Genomic DNA, 17,294 nt, shown 5'->3' with positions numbered 1-17,294 from the left:
TCGACATAAATAATCATTTTGTAATATGCGGCTACTACAGAGCATAACACAAAGCTTGAAATTAGCTATTTGAAACGATCCTTTCTAAAGAATTCATATGTTGCCATTCTAATTAGAAGCAACCGTTATTTTCATACAATAAACTGAATACGTAGCAGCCAAATGAATGAGAACATGTTATCACACCTAGGAAAATCACCGAATTTAACACATTTATATGTATGTCTAATAATGATTTTGTGTTGGTAATTTTTTTTCATGTTTTCTATAAATTATAACATTCCATCATATATTTAGATGTGTTATGATTTTCCATATGTAGGAAATGAATTTTTGCGTCCTGTATCAGTCCGCCAATCTGCTCACCTGAGACAAGACGTGCATTGAAAAAAAAAAAGTCCCATGATTGTTCTCTGGTGCAGATTAACTTATCTAACTCTTAACCCACCAGTTGTTTTAATACCAACAATAACATAAACTAACAGCTTTTTGTATGTAGATGCACATAAATACATAAATGAGTAGATAAATAAACTCACCTTCTAATATCTCCGTCCACATAAAATCACTCGTGATTTGAAAATCCCCGTCATCATGAATAAAGCCTTCATCGTACCTTTGAAGTCCCATCCAGTAATAGTTGTCCTGATCCCGAGCAAGAAGTAACTCTGATAGAATATAGGCGATTTCATATCTTTAAGTAAAAAAAAACGCACTTAAAAATACTTTAAACAGTCCATGTTAGGAATTGACGACTTTTTAGAACTCACTAAGTTCGAGGAACTCTCTAAAATATAATGTAGTTGTTTAAATTAAACAACAACAAAAAAAATATATATTGTTTAATGTATAATGATATATATAAATATACGTGTTTGATAAAAATTAATCTCTCCTGGAAAGTTTATGAGGGATATAGTCAAAACTTCTTGCATAAATTGACTACTCATGCAAAGGATTAAATGGAAACCGGCTCTTCTCTCACAAGTACATGCTAGTCATTTGGGGATATTTTTTAAGTGTGATTTTGATTTTCCATGATTATTTCACAGGCAAATGAAGCAATTTTCTTTTTAAATTACTAGTTTTATTTCAAAGCTGTCCAACGACAAGAAAAAAAAAAGATTTTAAATATTGTCAAAGAAATCGTATAGTATCTCTACCTAGAATAATTTATTTGCGATTGAAGGATATTAATAGGCCTTCAACGAAAAAATAATAATAAAAAATAGATAAATAACACCTTTAGAAACTTAAAACGTTTCAGTTTTAAAGTAAAAATTTTAAAAAACATGCCCTAAGCCTTATGAGAATATGATTAACCTATTTTAACCGCTTCCATAATGCCATACTTAACAGACATCGAAAGCTCTGTAGCCTATGTATATCCTTTTATTTGCACTTCTGAATTTTTCCATTGTAACGAGAAAGCTTTCCACCCCAAAAAGGTTTCTGCCTAGTTTCTGACGAGAACTGAACTTGAGAAATACCTTACATGATAATGGAATCATAATACAGTAATCCAATTTTAAGAAAAGGAAAATATAAAGCTCCTGGATCGTCATCTTTTAAGTAATGTAATCCAGCGATCTAAATTCAAACCACATATCTTGCTCTTTGTCAGTAAAATGCTAACGGCAATGTATTATCAGTTCATTATATACGAAATATATTTATCTGTTCATTTATATCTAAAACTAGGGGGCCTCCACCTGTCACCTACAGTCCCCCCCCCCCCCCAATTCCAGGCTGGTAAGCCGGTTCTTTGAGCTGGTAAACTGTTTATTTTTGGATCAGTTGTTCGGAGTTTGCTCCACCTTTGCCGCGAGTCGACTTGTTGTTGTACTATTTCCGAGTTGCCCTCATTTTGCACTATTTGCTGCTAAGACTCTAAACAGCCATTTTTGTTCAATATTAGCTTTATTTATATAATTAAAAATATCTATAAAAATAGTGCAACGTTTAATGTTTTTCTATTAAAAATGTATTATATAAAAATAGTGCAACTTTTAATATTTTTCAATTTAAAAAAAAATGTATCATTTTCCTTAAATTTTTTATATAAAAATAATTACACTACTCACACCAATATATGTTAAAATATATATTATATTATATGTTGGACAAAAAAGGTGATTAATACCTTTGGAGGGTAATGGATGGCAATGCTGTAGCCAATGAAGTTCTAACTGAGGCTCGGCTATTGCTGTTACCTCCTGCCATGATCAGAGCTTTAATAATAGCCCAATAACCTTATCCCTACATTGTCCTCTATAGATAACGGGGAAGATGAAAAGCATTCTTGCTTCGCCACTTTAAGCCAGTCTTTATAAGGACTATAAGTGACATGAAAACACCCAGATCCATAGAGAAGTTAATATCCCTTATATCTCTTCCTTTCCTTTCTCATAAATCTAGCTGAGAAGTTCTTTACCAAGACAAGTAATCATTCAAACCCGTTAATCAAGGAAGCCTCGGAATACAATGAAGCAGAAATCAACAAATATAAAAGACCAAAGTATATCTCAAGTTCAGCTGAACACAACTAACTTCACTGCCCTCAATGGGCGAGCATATAGCTCACAAACACTCCATTCAAAGTTCTTTCATTATAAGACAAAGGGGAATATGAAAAGCAATTTTGCTTCACCCATCTAGCCAAAAATGTTAATGTTAATATTATGTGACATGAAAACGTTTCAAATTTCGGCTTATCTTTATATATATATTGGATGCTATTTTAAGATATTGTTTTTGGGCTTCTGTTTATTTATTTTATTTTTTGTTATTTTTGAAATAAATGCAGGAGGCATGTTCAAGGAGGTTTTAATGAATTCTAATATATTCTTATAATAATTTTAGAATTGTATATATATATAATTCTAAAATTATATATATATATAATTCTAAAATTATATATATATATATATATATATATATATATATAATTTTTTGGAAATCTGCTAGAATAAGAAGCAAGCAAGCGTTCAGCAGAATATCTAATACGTTTATTTGTTAAAATGTTTTCATCAGTATTTCCCAACGTTTTTTGGATCATGACCCACCTCAACGCCTCAAAGATTTTGATTCCCCCCCAGCATAATAGTCAGCCAAGTTCTGAAAAGTATAATATAAATATGTACTTTAAATAAAAAATTTAAAAAAAGGAACATAGGTAAAACTGTTTTTAATTTGACTTTCTTCAATGAATATAAATTTTATTATTACACTTTGTATATTGTAAAACATAAATCGAACTGAACTGGGGAAAATAAAATCCAAGTTAATGCGATCCTTGAGCTTGATGTCTTCTGCAAAGAGGTTTTATTTGAGGTACTAATTTAGTCATTTTCAATCTCAAATCCCCATGGTTTGTGATATCCAGATGATTTCTTTTTTTCAGTAGCAAGTCATTTACAGCACTGAAGCCACATTCAACTAAATATGACGACGGGAAGGGCAACAGTATTTTTTTTTGCAAAACTAGTTGAATTTCTGTATTTCGTTTCTATCTCGTCAGAAAGCCGTACCATTGTTCCTTTTGTGTTAAATAAATTTCTAATAGACTCATCATTTTGCTTTTCTGAGAGTTCTTCTTGATACTGTATTTATGTTGACTGCTGTACTAGTGATGTCAGCTTTTTTTCTCGGAAAGTCAGTGTTGCAACATCGGCAATTTATCGCAGACAATGGTGAGTTTTTTGAGTATATCGGTGATGAGGTGACGAATGCAACGTCATTTTCTAACTTCCCCCAAAAATATTTAAATCCCCCCCGTGGGGCGTAAGCCCCATGTTGGGAAACATTGGTTTTCATTATAACTATGAAAGTGCAAAACTAAATAAATTCTTGATTATTACGGCATGCTAAATGAAGGAGAAGGAGTTTTTACCCTATTTAAGCACTAATTTAAAATATGATTTAATGTTTAGCATAAATAACTTAGATTCCTTACTTATAACTGAAATCTATTAAACGACCATCTTTCTTTGAACATGACAAATAGGCTTCTTCCCGCGTTGAAAAAATCTCTTCCGTCCAATAACACCAATCTCCATAGCTACTCATTCCCTGCAATTGATTACTGCATTAGTGCAAAATTATGACTGGTGTGATGTGAGACAAAGTATTCTAAAATTCATGCGGTGTCCAGTTTGTAATCCACAGTTTATATTAGTAAATAAAAACATAAATAATTATTGAATGTAATTCAAAATGTATTCCTTATTTTTCAGTAATAATTTATTTCTATTTATACAACGTCAGTAGAAGGCAGGATTTAATAATATCATTTAAAGAAATCACCAAAACAATCAATACTAAGTTATGCAGTGTTGAAATTATTAGAATTATATTTCACGTAGGATTACTCGAGGATATTCCTTGAGTAATTAACTGAGTAATTCCTTGAGCAATTAATTAACTATTAATACAGTATTCGAAGAACATGAAGTAAGTTAATAAACTGTGACAGTTTATTTGAAATATATCTAAAAAATCGAAGACAATAGACTAATTTTCTAACAAGCGATTTAATATTTGGCATAATTATTATGAATAAATATGAATCTAAAAGAAATGTACTGGACTAGAAACGAATAATCTTCATCACGCGTGAGATACTTTCTGTCACGAAAGATAAACGAAGACTTGCATCAGTAACCTTAAACCAGAAACTTAGGTAATTAAATGAAAAATATTAACACTTTCAATTCAATGATTTGTATCATTTAAAATGTATCTTATATGAAAGATTTTTTTATTCTGTTATTGAATCTGGTTTTCGTATTCGAATTGTTCAGTTAGCCTTTGTTCGATGTTTGTTCTGTCATTGCAGCAAGTTGTGAAGCAGGCTACGGTTTACTTACGATGTTTTTATGATTTATGTCTTAAACGCTGTATATTTCTTGGAAGTTATTATGTTTAGTACAAAAAATATCTGATTTCAATTTAAAATAGAATGTCTTATAAAAATACGCGTTTCGTTTGTTGTGTGTGTGTGTGTGTGTGTGTGTGTGTGTGTGTGTGTGTGTGTGTGTGTGTGTGTGTGTGTGTGTGTGTGTGTGTGTGTGTGTGTGTGTGTGTGTGTGTGTGTGTGTGTGTGTGTGTGTGTGTAAAATAGCTAAAATAAAGGTGACTGTGAGACAATCCTGTTCGTGGAAAGATCAACAGAAAGAAAGAGAAAACCATTTGAACATGATTTCTAATATTTTTTGAACCAATTAATAATCGAATGACATCGAAAGATTATAGAATTTTGTTTTGTTGTGAGGTAATGAGTACAGCTAAGAAAAAAGAGATTATAGCTATGTGAATACTAGTCACATTTTCCTGCAGCTATACGTACACTGATATGCTATACCTGAAATATGTAATAACTGAAGAAATGGGAAGACTCTCTGTGAAATTAGTTAACTGTTGTTGAAATGATAATTTTTATAATCCACAAAGCTAGAAAGTATTCAGTATATTCAGAAACTTTTGGTAAATCATTTTAGGAGTTGTGCATATTTATATAATGGAGATCTTAGCAGAAAAAACTTCCTGCTTATTTTATTATATGACTCACAGTGCACCTGAACTTACCTAAAGAGGATAAAGTTTGGTATTTCTATTTTAATAACATCAGAGTAATTAATGCTTGCCGATATTATTTACTCTGATTTTCCATTCTATTGATTAAGGGAAGAAACAGTAACTAGAAATCATCGTGCGTCTATCTCTGTTAAAATAGGATATGATAAATAGAATATTTCTCTTATCATATCCCTTTAGCATATGATAACAGAAATAAGAAGTATTAACTGGTACAATTATTGAATAGAGGAGACAATAATACAAAAAGGATAATAACTGTGATGATCATCTTGCATACTTTTATGTTTATTCCAGCAACTATAAACACGTTGTATTTAACTTGAAATCTGCTGGTAAAAAAAAGGAGGATAATAAACTATTAAGTGTGATAGATAAAAGCAATAGTTTATATCTCTCATACTAATTCTAACCAAAATTGCCAATAGGGATTGTGAAGAAAATATAATTTTATATACTTAGCTAGGTGTGGCCACATTAATTCGAAAAGCTTTTTTATAGTTGTGTAAAAAGAATAAAGATAATAGAAATGAATTAAGCATAACCAGTTCTTCTGCAACTATTTTCATAACTCCAACTGTAATTGTAGTGGAGGAATTCCGTTAAATACTTTCAAGTGTGCATGTGTACAATGGGTCAGGTATAACAAGAAATACTGAGATTGAAGGACATGATTCGAACACGATACCCAATTATGTAAATCACAGAGCGGAAATTTTTAATATCTTAAATTTTTTGATAATTTGAGGTAGAAATAATACATATATTTGTTGGTAATCACATAAATATAAGGGTCGATAATGTTTAATGAATTCATGAAGTGGTGATATATAGACTACTGAATAAGCTTAGTGGTACATAAAAAATCAGAGAAAAAGTAATTAGTAGCCCTATACTGGATATTCTTGATAAGGATCACTTGCTGAACACACTATAGCACAGTTTCATTTAAGGGGAGATCTGCATTGAAAAACCGGCTTACGAATTACAAGGGAAATATTTCAAGGTAAAGGCTGTGATATGATGATTTTCTTGGATGTTAACAAAGCATTCGATAGCATTTCCCATGAACCGACAGATCATAATTCACTTAACAGAAATTAATAGGATATCGCTTAGCGAGATTATTAAAATCCGGATGACAGACAAGGTGGGGTTAGCGTTTAAAGCAAGTTGTAGGCTTAATTAAAAGAAGGTTCACTTGTAGAAGGAAAGAAGTTTTCATATTATTAAACAAATGTCTAGTCAGTCGAATACGTGATCGTACTGGACTGATGTTCAAAAACGCGGAAGATATTTCGTAAAGATCGTGAGAGTTATGAAATTGGTTGGATGCTTGTATTCAGATCGGAGAGATCTGGTTAGTATTGCTGTATCGTCTGCATACAGGACCAAAATGGAAGACATCGGATTGTGCGGGATGTCTGACATGTATACAGAAAACAGCAATGGAGCCAGTAGAGATCCCTGCGGCATTTCAGCAAAGATATGGCGCTGGGACGATGTAGAACCGTTGATTAAACACGGAGAAATTGTGGAAGTAATGGAAAAGTCATATTTACCTATACGAGTTGCCAAAAGGTGTCACACCTTTTTATTAAATTACTCTGGATTAGAGAAAGATGTTAAAATTTTTTCACTTGGTTAGACTATAAATTGCAAGTGTTTATCCAAGTCTAGTCGTTGATCGGAGGAACGTTTTGCCGGAATGGTAGGCCGAGTGGTTAGCGGATCCGCTTTCCAGCCAGAAGGCTGCGGGTTCGAATCCCGTCTTGGGCATGCATGTTTGTAATTGTCTGTGAAAATACTAGTGGTGGTAGTAGGCGGTAGATGACGTTGGTGTAGTTGCGGTTCTTTGTAGCTGATGGATTGAGTGGTGGAAAGAGAGTTGTAGAGTAGGTGCCCTCGCTAGATGAATCTTTGAACTACCTGGAGGTGTCACGTAATAATGATAATGATAATAATAATCAACAGTTCATTTAATTAGTTGAATCTTGCTACTTCATTTCTCCTTTTAACTTAGTACAGCACTTTGTTTTTCTCATCATCAACAATAATTTGTTATTATCATCAATAATAATAATAATAAATAAATAAAAATATATCGGAAATAGCAGTGCACATAATCGCATTGCTAATGCTTCTTACCTTGGGACATAACTCTTCATTGTCTGTGGTACAGGATTCTTGTTCACAAATAACGCCTCTAGTGTCTATATCACAGTCAGCGAGAGGAATAATTCCCTGGAAGATATAATGATAAAAGTATGCATTTATGAGGCCTAAGTTAGATTCTCGTCACGACGGGAGAAATTTTTATCTGGACGATTTCAGTCGAAGGTGAGTTAGCCGATCTCATACGGAGGTAGCAGGGTTTTTTCTCCCGGAAACTCGGGTTTTTTATCCTGCATACAGACAAATCGGCCCTTCAGAACACACGCAACTTACAGACAAAAATAGTAGTTGTGATGGTCGGTAGATGGCGTTGGTGGATTCGTAGTAGAGGTTCGGTGTAGTGGTTGAGACAGTTGTAGGTATCCTCCCGCGATGAGTCTTCGGACTCCTTGGAGGTATCAGGAATAATAATAATAATAATAATAATATAAGTATATCTATGTTTATCAAATATTCTAACAGTGATTTAGATCATAATGAAATATGTAAAGGTATTTATTTAAATTCATTGTTATTATATAAATAAAGCCTGAATACTTGCACACGTCACTAATCCTTGAAATAGATACTGCCGAACAATGCATTAAATACATTGTTTTGAAATTTATTGAGAAATAATCCAAAATTTGCAAATAAGGGCTTATACGAAAAGAACTTTGAGTGATTATAATGTGTTATCCTAAATAAAATATTCTCTACGATATTCTATATAAAATAAATATTGCGAAGCACGAACAAATATTATCAAACACAACAAATGTGCACCCTGTGACAAACAATTATTGCTAAAATAATTATGACATTAAGTAAAATAAGTATTTAGTAAAAGAGGAAACATCGTAAATGTTATATTTTCTGAGAGCGAAATAACATAAGATGGTGAAAAGTATTCATTAACTCCTTGAGAATGGCTGGAGAATAAAATTGCAATAAATATCAATAAATAGATTTGCACATAGCAAAACTCAGCATTACCACGATTGTTTCATTAAACAACATTAAATTAAAAAAAAAAAAACTCTCACTTACCTGGCCTGTTAGAGACAAGCACTCGCGTGTGTCTGGTGACGAAGCTTCAGATATGTTGGTTGACATCAACCAGTAACTTTCCTGTGAATCTAAAAACTAACCTTAGTATACTATTCAGCTCATTTTATTCAATTTGAAAGACATTCATAATAATATTATTTCTGTTTATTCTTTATAAATTATTTGATAATAAAAATGAATATAATTCTTATAATATTATGGCAATGTAACAACACTGAATTTCTAATATTTTTATGTGAAAAATATGAAGACCTTTGAGTTGTCTTCTTAATATACCATAAATAATAGAGTTGGAATGCGAAGAAGATGATAATTATTACTCTTAATAAAATAATCGTGAAACCCTCAAGGAATTATCGCGTCAGTTTCTGTAATACTCTCTCATCATATTAAAGCCTACGGAGATATCCGTCATCTACACACACACACACACACACACACACACACACACACACACACACACACACACACACACACACACACACACACACACACACACACACACACACACACACACACACACACACACACACACACACTATGGCATCTACCATTCTCTGTATATTCATGTGTGCTCTGGCTTATTTTTCCTGTATGTGGAATGAAAATATCGAGTATCTGGGAGGAAAAACCCTACTATATCCGTATGAGATCTTTTAATTTAGCTTCAACATCAATGTTCTCCTCAGGAAGAGAATAACCTTTCCCTGTCGAAGGGTTCAATCCCCGTCGCTTTTTTTTCAACAGCGCTAAAGAGGCACATGAATCAATATATTTCGGGTGAAAACATAGTGAGCTATTTTTAACTAAAGAAGGCACAAAGCAGCGTAGTCTAGAAGAATTTCACAAATCATTAATCTGATACTTCAGCAATAGTATATAGTCTTGTTTCTCTCCTCTCACCTTACTTTTTAATGAGCACAATGCAAAAATAATGCTGTGCGAATGGGAAAGAATGACACTTCTTCTGACAGAACTTCAGCTTTCCTCCAGTAAAGCACACTACCTAGATGTTAATTGAATGCTCTTCGGAAGTAACGCGTTCTCCCCACAATTCTAGCTGCACTGATGTTAAACCTAAGCCGTCAACGCCTATAAATTAGCAGAAACATAGGAACAATGAAGAAATAAATTATTTTGCACATATCTTCATTTCGGTTTGTTCGAAAACTAATTAATGATTTAATTAATAACATGGTTAATTTTATCTTCTTGTGCAGTTTGGCTGTCAATATCAGGCGTTCATATAAAAGTTTGTCTGTTTGGAGAATAAAAATCCTTCCTCTTCCAAATGGGATTGGTATCTTACCTTAAATGGCAAACTCCCTCCGATAAAGGTTCTTCGTGTGGTAGACGGAATTCAAACCGAGGTCTTTCCATCCAAGGTAGACGTTTGAAACAAAGTGAGCTATCGAAACTTTAAGGAATAATGGGGTCATAATTGAAATAAACGTGCAGATAACATTATTTAAAAGTAAAGAAAAATAATTTCATTTAATGATTTATAGCAAAAATGAATGAAATAAGGTATTAAATTGAGCATCAAATTATTTTCATTTCCATATCACTACAGTTACAATTTAAACCCTAATCATGGAGAAAATGCCTTGTCATTTCCACCTTCGAAAACATAGTTTTGATATTAAATTGTTTTTTTTTTTCCATTAAGTGTTCAATATGTAATTATCAAGTATATAACTGTCATATCCTCCAGATCTAAGGTCAATTAGATCTCGATTGATCCACTACACATACTTTGAACTAATGAATATCCGTCACTTTTGCAAATGTTTCAGCTCCTCACCTGTACGTTATTTTATCTGTGGTACGTAGTGAAATATAAAACTAGAGATTCCCGAAAGAAATTCCTATAAACTTCGCATGAGACTAACCTATCTTCAACTGAAAAAGTAGTACTTTACTTGAGGAAGCCATTATTTAATCAATGCCCTTAAACTACAGAACTACTAAGAATCACTGGATTATAACTGCAGTTAAATACTGCATTATAACGGATAATGTTCAATATTCACAAATTATCTTATAGGTTTCATAGATGAATCTTTTAAAGAAAGTTTTGGTTTTTCTTTAGTATTGCTTTATAAAAAGGAAAACGTGATATCTTGCTTTTAAAGTGAACTAATTATTCTATTCATCTATCAAACAGCATTTGGTGAAAATACTCCAATAAATGAATCGTCCTCGCTCGTCTTATAATCTAATTATTCAAACTTTTTGCATAATTTCAATTATATATTTATAAGTTGTGTTAATAAATTTTTCTTTAAACTTTTGTCTAGCATTCATTCCTTATATATATGTATATATATATATATATATATATATATATATATATACACAAATTGACCTTTCATGTTCATCATATTTAATTTTATGAAATAGAATGAAACTTTTGTAATAAATAAAAAGAGCTGATGGTGAAGGTAAACGTAAATTATTCTTATGAGCCTCTGTCCTTATGGCATACTGAAGATTCACTCTCTCTGGAAAAAATATCGACTACTGAATATTGAATCATGGCATACCATTCCAAAAGCAAAACAAGCAGAATTCTACTTATCATCAGTCATTTTTTCACTTAGTCTAAACATCTTTCTATGATGCATGCCGTTTATCTTATCCCTTAATCGATGTGATGGTATATGCACAATAAATAGTTTTGAACTTTGCCCATTGCAATATATGACCACTGATGAGAGAACTAATCAATGCGTTTCATGAATTGACACTTTTGGCACTCTGCCAGCTACGATTCTCTCAAATGTGGATCACGTTAACACTTACATAGGTTAGCTATAACCTACAGTACAGTATTTGATTTTCACTGTTCAGGTAAACTGCTTTGGCCTTCACGAGATCATGCCCGAGTGAACTTTCACAACAATGCAATTGCATACAGAAAGCCTTCATATGTCAGCAGCAGTTATCAAGTTAATTCATATCTGTTGTTCTCTTGTAACATATATTTTCTATATTTCTCTTTTCGTGTTATGCACCCGAAGTCTTCGTCTTTTTCTAAGAAGACCAAACGAGTTGTGCGTTAAAATAATAAATAGATTTCTATTTCAGTATCTCTCGGCTTCCAGTCTACTATATATATATATATACATATACATATATATATATATAAAATATATATATATATATATATATGTATATATATATACAGGGTGTTCGGGATAAATTTGACATATTTATAATTAATTATATTTTTCCGTAAGTTTCATGTATTAACACACACTTCTCTTCATTTAAAAGTTTGGACCCTTCTTCATTCACATACAAGATGTCAGAAAGGATGGATAGCTGAAACCCACCTGAATCATGGAAGAGAATAACTTGTATCATGATGATTCGTGCCCGCCATCAAAATAAGGATATTACGACTGCTGCCCAATGCTCCCTGAATACAGTAAAAACAATCAGGCATGAACTAGAGACTTGCAATGGTGACTACGAGGATGCAGCAAGAAGAAAGATCCCTAGCAGACGATCTGATTGCGTTCGTACAGCAGAATTCCTCGCAAATCTGCAGGAACAGGTGTTGAAGAACCCTGGCATTGGAATTCGGGCTTTGTTCGTGGAGTTGCTAACTGTAGTCAAGCCCTGGATAACAAGGGTAGGCAATGGTAGGCCGTATGTATGGCAGCAGGATTCGGCCCCTTGCCACACCCCTGGGAAAAGTCAAAAATGGTTGTCTGAAAATTTCTACGACTTCACCAGTCCAAATGTTTGGCCTCCAAACTCCCCAGACCTTAACCCCATGGATTATTTTGTATGGGGCGCAGTTGAAAAAGACACCAATCGCACTTCCAGTAATACAAAAGCCCAGTTAATGGATAAAATTAAAACAGTTTTTGCGGCCCTTCCCAGGGAGACTGTAGCATCAGCTTGTTCGAGGTTCCGAAGCAGAATTGAAGCTGTGATCGATGCTAATGGTGGTTATTTTGAGTAAATCTTGTTGATAGTATTGTAATTAACTCTGCCTGTAATGTTTTTTTGTCAATTCATTAAATTTAATAGATACAAAGAAGATTTTCTTTTTCCTTACGAAACTGTCAAATTTATCCCGAACACCCTGTATATATATATATATATATATATATAGACTGAAATATATATATATATATATATGTTTTGGCTGTTTGTACTCCGATACATTAAAAGCGAAATAAAGTCATACCCTTATTTTTAGTGAAAAGTACTCATAACTATTTAAATTAAGGGGATATTAAATCCCACATAGTTTTAAAACCGAATAAGAAACTCAAAGATTGGAATCAGAGAGTTTCTTGCCGAATATAGTAAACTATAAAGTATCGGCGACACTGGCGTGAGCAAATGCAAGTGATCCTAGCACGTAGTGCAATACCGGAAGTCTCGCAGCAAAGTCGGTAAATTCTTATCGCTATTCTTAGGTATTTTCCATAATGTAAAAACACATTTCCTAGGAAATGTATGCTGTTATTACATTATGGTAGGGAGGTCACTACCCAGACCGGTTTCAGCCTTTTTTGAGGCTTCATCAGTGAGTAGCTAGACCTAAAACCGAAGTGTATAGCGAAAAGACCTTATGTACTCTGCGATGCGAGTTTCCAACCAGGTGAAACCATTAGGTTCACCAACAGGTGAAGCTTATTTATATATATATATATTTATACTTAAGTGCTCATCACTTTTTTTCAACATTCTTTACATTTCTGTTTGTATATTTCTCATAAACTGTGTGCTGAGTTTTTGTTTATTGGCATGTATATTTCTTTTATGATAATAATGATATTACTACTACTACTACTACTACTAATAATAATAATAATAAAAAAAAAAATAATAATAATAATAATAATAATAACATATTATTAATTACAGCTATAAAGGTTTATTACAATATTCGACTTACGTCCGTTTGAGTTACGTCCTTTCGAAGATACCTCCCTGATCCCATAAGGGAATAAATAACATTTTCGGCTATACTTTGGAACAAGAGGCAAGCGAGCGTAAGCTAAAGCATGTATAGTGGCAACCTCCCTCGGCAGTCGGCACGTGTCTCCAACAGTTCCTCTGTTGATTTTATGTTTGAGAAATGGGTTATTTGTGTATTCGTCGCTAAATATTTTGCGATGTTTTGTGCGACATGTCCCCCTACACGCACAATCAAAAACCCTAGTGAAGACTCACAAAAAAAATGGCGTGCAATTGATCTTGAAACGACGTATCAAGTTATAAAGCAACATGAAGCTGGTAAGCCGTCAATGTGATCGCACGTGACTTCGGATGGTCTCTTTCTACAGTGACGACCATTTTGAAAAATGAGGATAAAATCGTAGTGGCTGTGAAAGGATCTGCTTTCATTAAATCGACGAGAGTGACGAAGCAAAGACAAGCTCCTATCGGTGATATGGAAAAGCTACTTGCATCATGCATAGAGGACCTGAACCAAAACCGCATGGCCATAAGCACTGTGACCATAACCGCTAAGGCACTAAGTCTCTTCAATATATTCAAGCAGAAAGCAAACCCGATTATGACTACAAATGCGGGGATTCTTCCCGTTGGTTCATGAGATTCAAGCAGCATATTGCGATGCATAATGTGAAAATATATAGGAATCTTCAAGTGCTCAGAAGGCTGCCAAAGAGTTTGTGGAAAAATTGAATTATTACAGAGGAAAAGTATTTGCCCCAGCAAATATTTAATATGGATGAGACGGCCTTGTTTCGAAAACAAATTGGCCGAGCGGACAATTCATCCACAAAAAGCTAAAATCTATACCTAATTTTAAAGCTCTTAATGCCGTATTACGATTTACGCATTACCCATATTACGCCGTATTATGGGTAATGCGGCTGGATATACACTGAAACCATTTGTGATATGGGACAGTGAGAATCCAGGAATCTTCAAAAACATTAGGAAGCATACTCCCACTTCATAAAAAGTCGAGGATGACTCAAAAATTGTTTGAGATGCCTTAGTTAACATTATGCGAGCGAAATGAATAGCTTTGTATGAAAGAAAATGTAGAATTTAAAATTTTATTAATTCTAGATAATGCTCCAGGTCATCCGTCTTATACGTCTTATAGCGGTCATCCTCACCAGGTCATGTTTCTCCCTCCAAACACTACTTCATTGGTCCACCCAATGGATCAGAGCGTTCTTGCAGTGGTTAAGGCTTATTATCTACGGAGAGCGTTTTCACCAGCCATTTTTGCTACTGAAGGAAATGACCAGACTCTCATGTAATTCTGGAAAACATATCAATATTTATCATGCTATTAAAAATATTGCTGTGGCTTGGGACCAAGTGACCTCCCAGTGTATGAGTGGCATATAGAAAAAGACATTAAAAACGTTTGTACGTGATTTTGGAAGTTTGTAGTGGTGAGCCTAGCAAACAATCTGAATCTCGAAGTGAGTGATGACTACATAATTCAACTCATAGAAAGGTACCCCCGAAAAGTTGACCAACGAAGGATTGGTCGAACTGGAGGAACAACTGCTGCAGAAGAGGAAAAACGAGAAAAGGAAGAGGTAGTTAAAAAATTCACAGTTCTTTGCAGTCAGCGGTGTTCTCAAAATGGCTGAAGACATTGAACCCCAATGTTGAACGTTACTTAATAATAGAAACGAAAGTACTCGATGCGTTTGCTTGCTATGAACAAAATTATGATGCAAAGAAGAATAGGAATAAACAAAGCACATTGGACATTTTCATCATAATAACAAAGGCTACACCAGAAGACCGACAGCCTGATCGTTCACACAGGAAAAGTAATGAACATATGATTGTAGAGGAAGATTTGGATGATTATTTGCCTATTTTATAGTGGAAGTAACACACAGTACAGTTTCATAATAAGTTTTAAAATTAAAATGACAGTATACTTATTACGGTTAAGTCCCTAACCCCTATAACTCTGTTGATTTAATGTATCGACTTACATCCTGCCGGATGGAACGGAACCCGGACGTAAGTCGAGGGATGACTGTATTTCTATATATATATATATATATATATATAAGAATAACATATAAGGAAATAAACATCTGGTAAAAAAGTGTTTCTCACAAAATGGGAAATGGCTTATGAGAAAGAAAGCGACTTCATTCTTATGAACTGTTGCTAAACTTCCATTCACTTGATCACATCTTCTGAGTGCATTTGTCCATGACACGTTTTCCGGAATGAATAAATAGCAAGACACTCCATAGCTGGTCCACGTGAATGCATAGCTGTCTGTAAATGGAAAAATAAACAACAATTTCATAACTTTTCCAGCATGTCAAATGGTCGAAACATAATAAACCATATAAATTAAAATTAACTACGATAAGTTCCCAAATGGAGAAAATGAGCAGAGCAAAAATAAATGACTTGTATCTTCTGTATAACCTAAAAGCAACTCATCTGAAAGTCATAAACAAATTATGTTTCGAGTTGTAAATTTCAATTTAATATAAAATTACTATTGCAAGATAAATAAAGTAATCCAAATATTAAATTTGATTGTAATCCTTCATTGTGTTTTAATTTATATGTAAAGGTGGGCAATACTGCTCATGCTTCTGGGAAAAATATTCAAAATATTTGTACAACTCATGGATTAAAACAAAATTATCTTCAAATATTTTTCTTTATAATGTCTTTAAATATTGCGGTATCCGTTGTGCGAAGGTATTTTTCTATTTTAAAAATATATAATTTAAACTTTATATATATTTCTATGAAAAAACTCGAATTATTAATTTCGCATCATCTGAGTAGCTTACTGCTAAGTAAAATCTGCTAAAACTGGTAAACTACTAATACTTTATTTACACAATGGTTAGAGTTTATTTTGTTGCGGAATTTTTTTCGTAAAATAAGTTGATTATGAAAAAAATTAAAGTCAAACACACTGGTAGATGTTGCAATTTTGTTTTAAACATAAAACATTAGAAAGGGACATCAAACATTATACTATAGTAAAATTGCAAAAGTGAAATTGTTAAGAATATTTACCTTCAATTAAGAAAATATAAAGGAAGCACTGTATAAGTAAAGCTATGTTCATAACGCCTTCCTATAACCGCTGCTGTCAAGACTATTAAGGAAATCCAAGCGATTAAAGTACTTCCTTCGGATAAGAAACTTCCGTTACTTAACTAATCTATGAAAAGCACACTACACCTTCCTCCCTTTTATTCATATCCTCTGAAATTTAAAATTGTTGCGCATTACGGAACGCAGAAAAAATCTGAATGACTGAATGGTTGTTAAATCTAATATACTTATTTTATCAAAAATAAAATTTAAAAAATTCAGAAAGGAGCTCTTGTAATAGGCTTTATTCATTCCTTAACAAATAACTCCCAGATTACGGAAGAAATGCTATATTGTTGCTTACATCACTGAAAAAATAATGCAGTCATCGGTAAATGTAAAACTATGTTTATTTTCACCATGTTCAT

General features: G+C 33.1%; 1 protein-coding gene across 1 annotated transcript in view; it reads right to left on the bottom strand.

The window, feature by feature from the left end:
• LOC150110336 (macrophage mannose receptor 1-like) overlaps window positions 1–16,944 on the bottom strand; it is a 117,340-nt gene extending 100,396 nt beyond the window's left edge. The window contains exons 1-6 of the mRNA XM_090398956.1: window positions 16,846–16,944; window positions 15,913–16,080; window positions 8,800–8,888; window positions 7,744–7,839; window positions 3,956–4,071; window positions 540–694 (exon numbers count right to left, since the gene is read on the bottom strand). Coding sequence (XP_090255082.1) covers window positions 540–694; window positions 3,956–4,071; window positions 7,744–7,839; window positions 8,800–8,888; window positions 15,913–16,080; window positions 16,846–16,897 — 676 coding nt within the window. The 5' untranslated portion in view covers window positions 16,898–16,944. The remainder of the gene's footprint in view (window positions 1–539; window positions 695–3,955; window positions 4,072–7,743; window positions 7,840–8,799; window positions 8,889–15,912; window positions 16,081–16,845) is intronic.
• Between the last annotated feature and the right edge of the window lie 350 nt (window positions 16,945–17,294).

This window comes from Typopeltis vanoorti, chromosome 1, assembly GCF_054136105.1.
Source record: "Typopeltis vanoorti isolate ZY-2024b chromosome 1, IOZ_Tvanoo_1.0, whole genome shotgun sequence".
NCBI lineage: Eukaryota > Metazoa > Arthropoda > Arachnida > Uropygi > Thelyphonidae > Typopeltis > Typopeltis vanoorti.
Note: the sequence above shows the minus strand (reverse complement) of the source record. Positions and strands in the feature narration are given on the sequence as shown.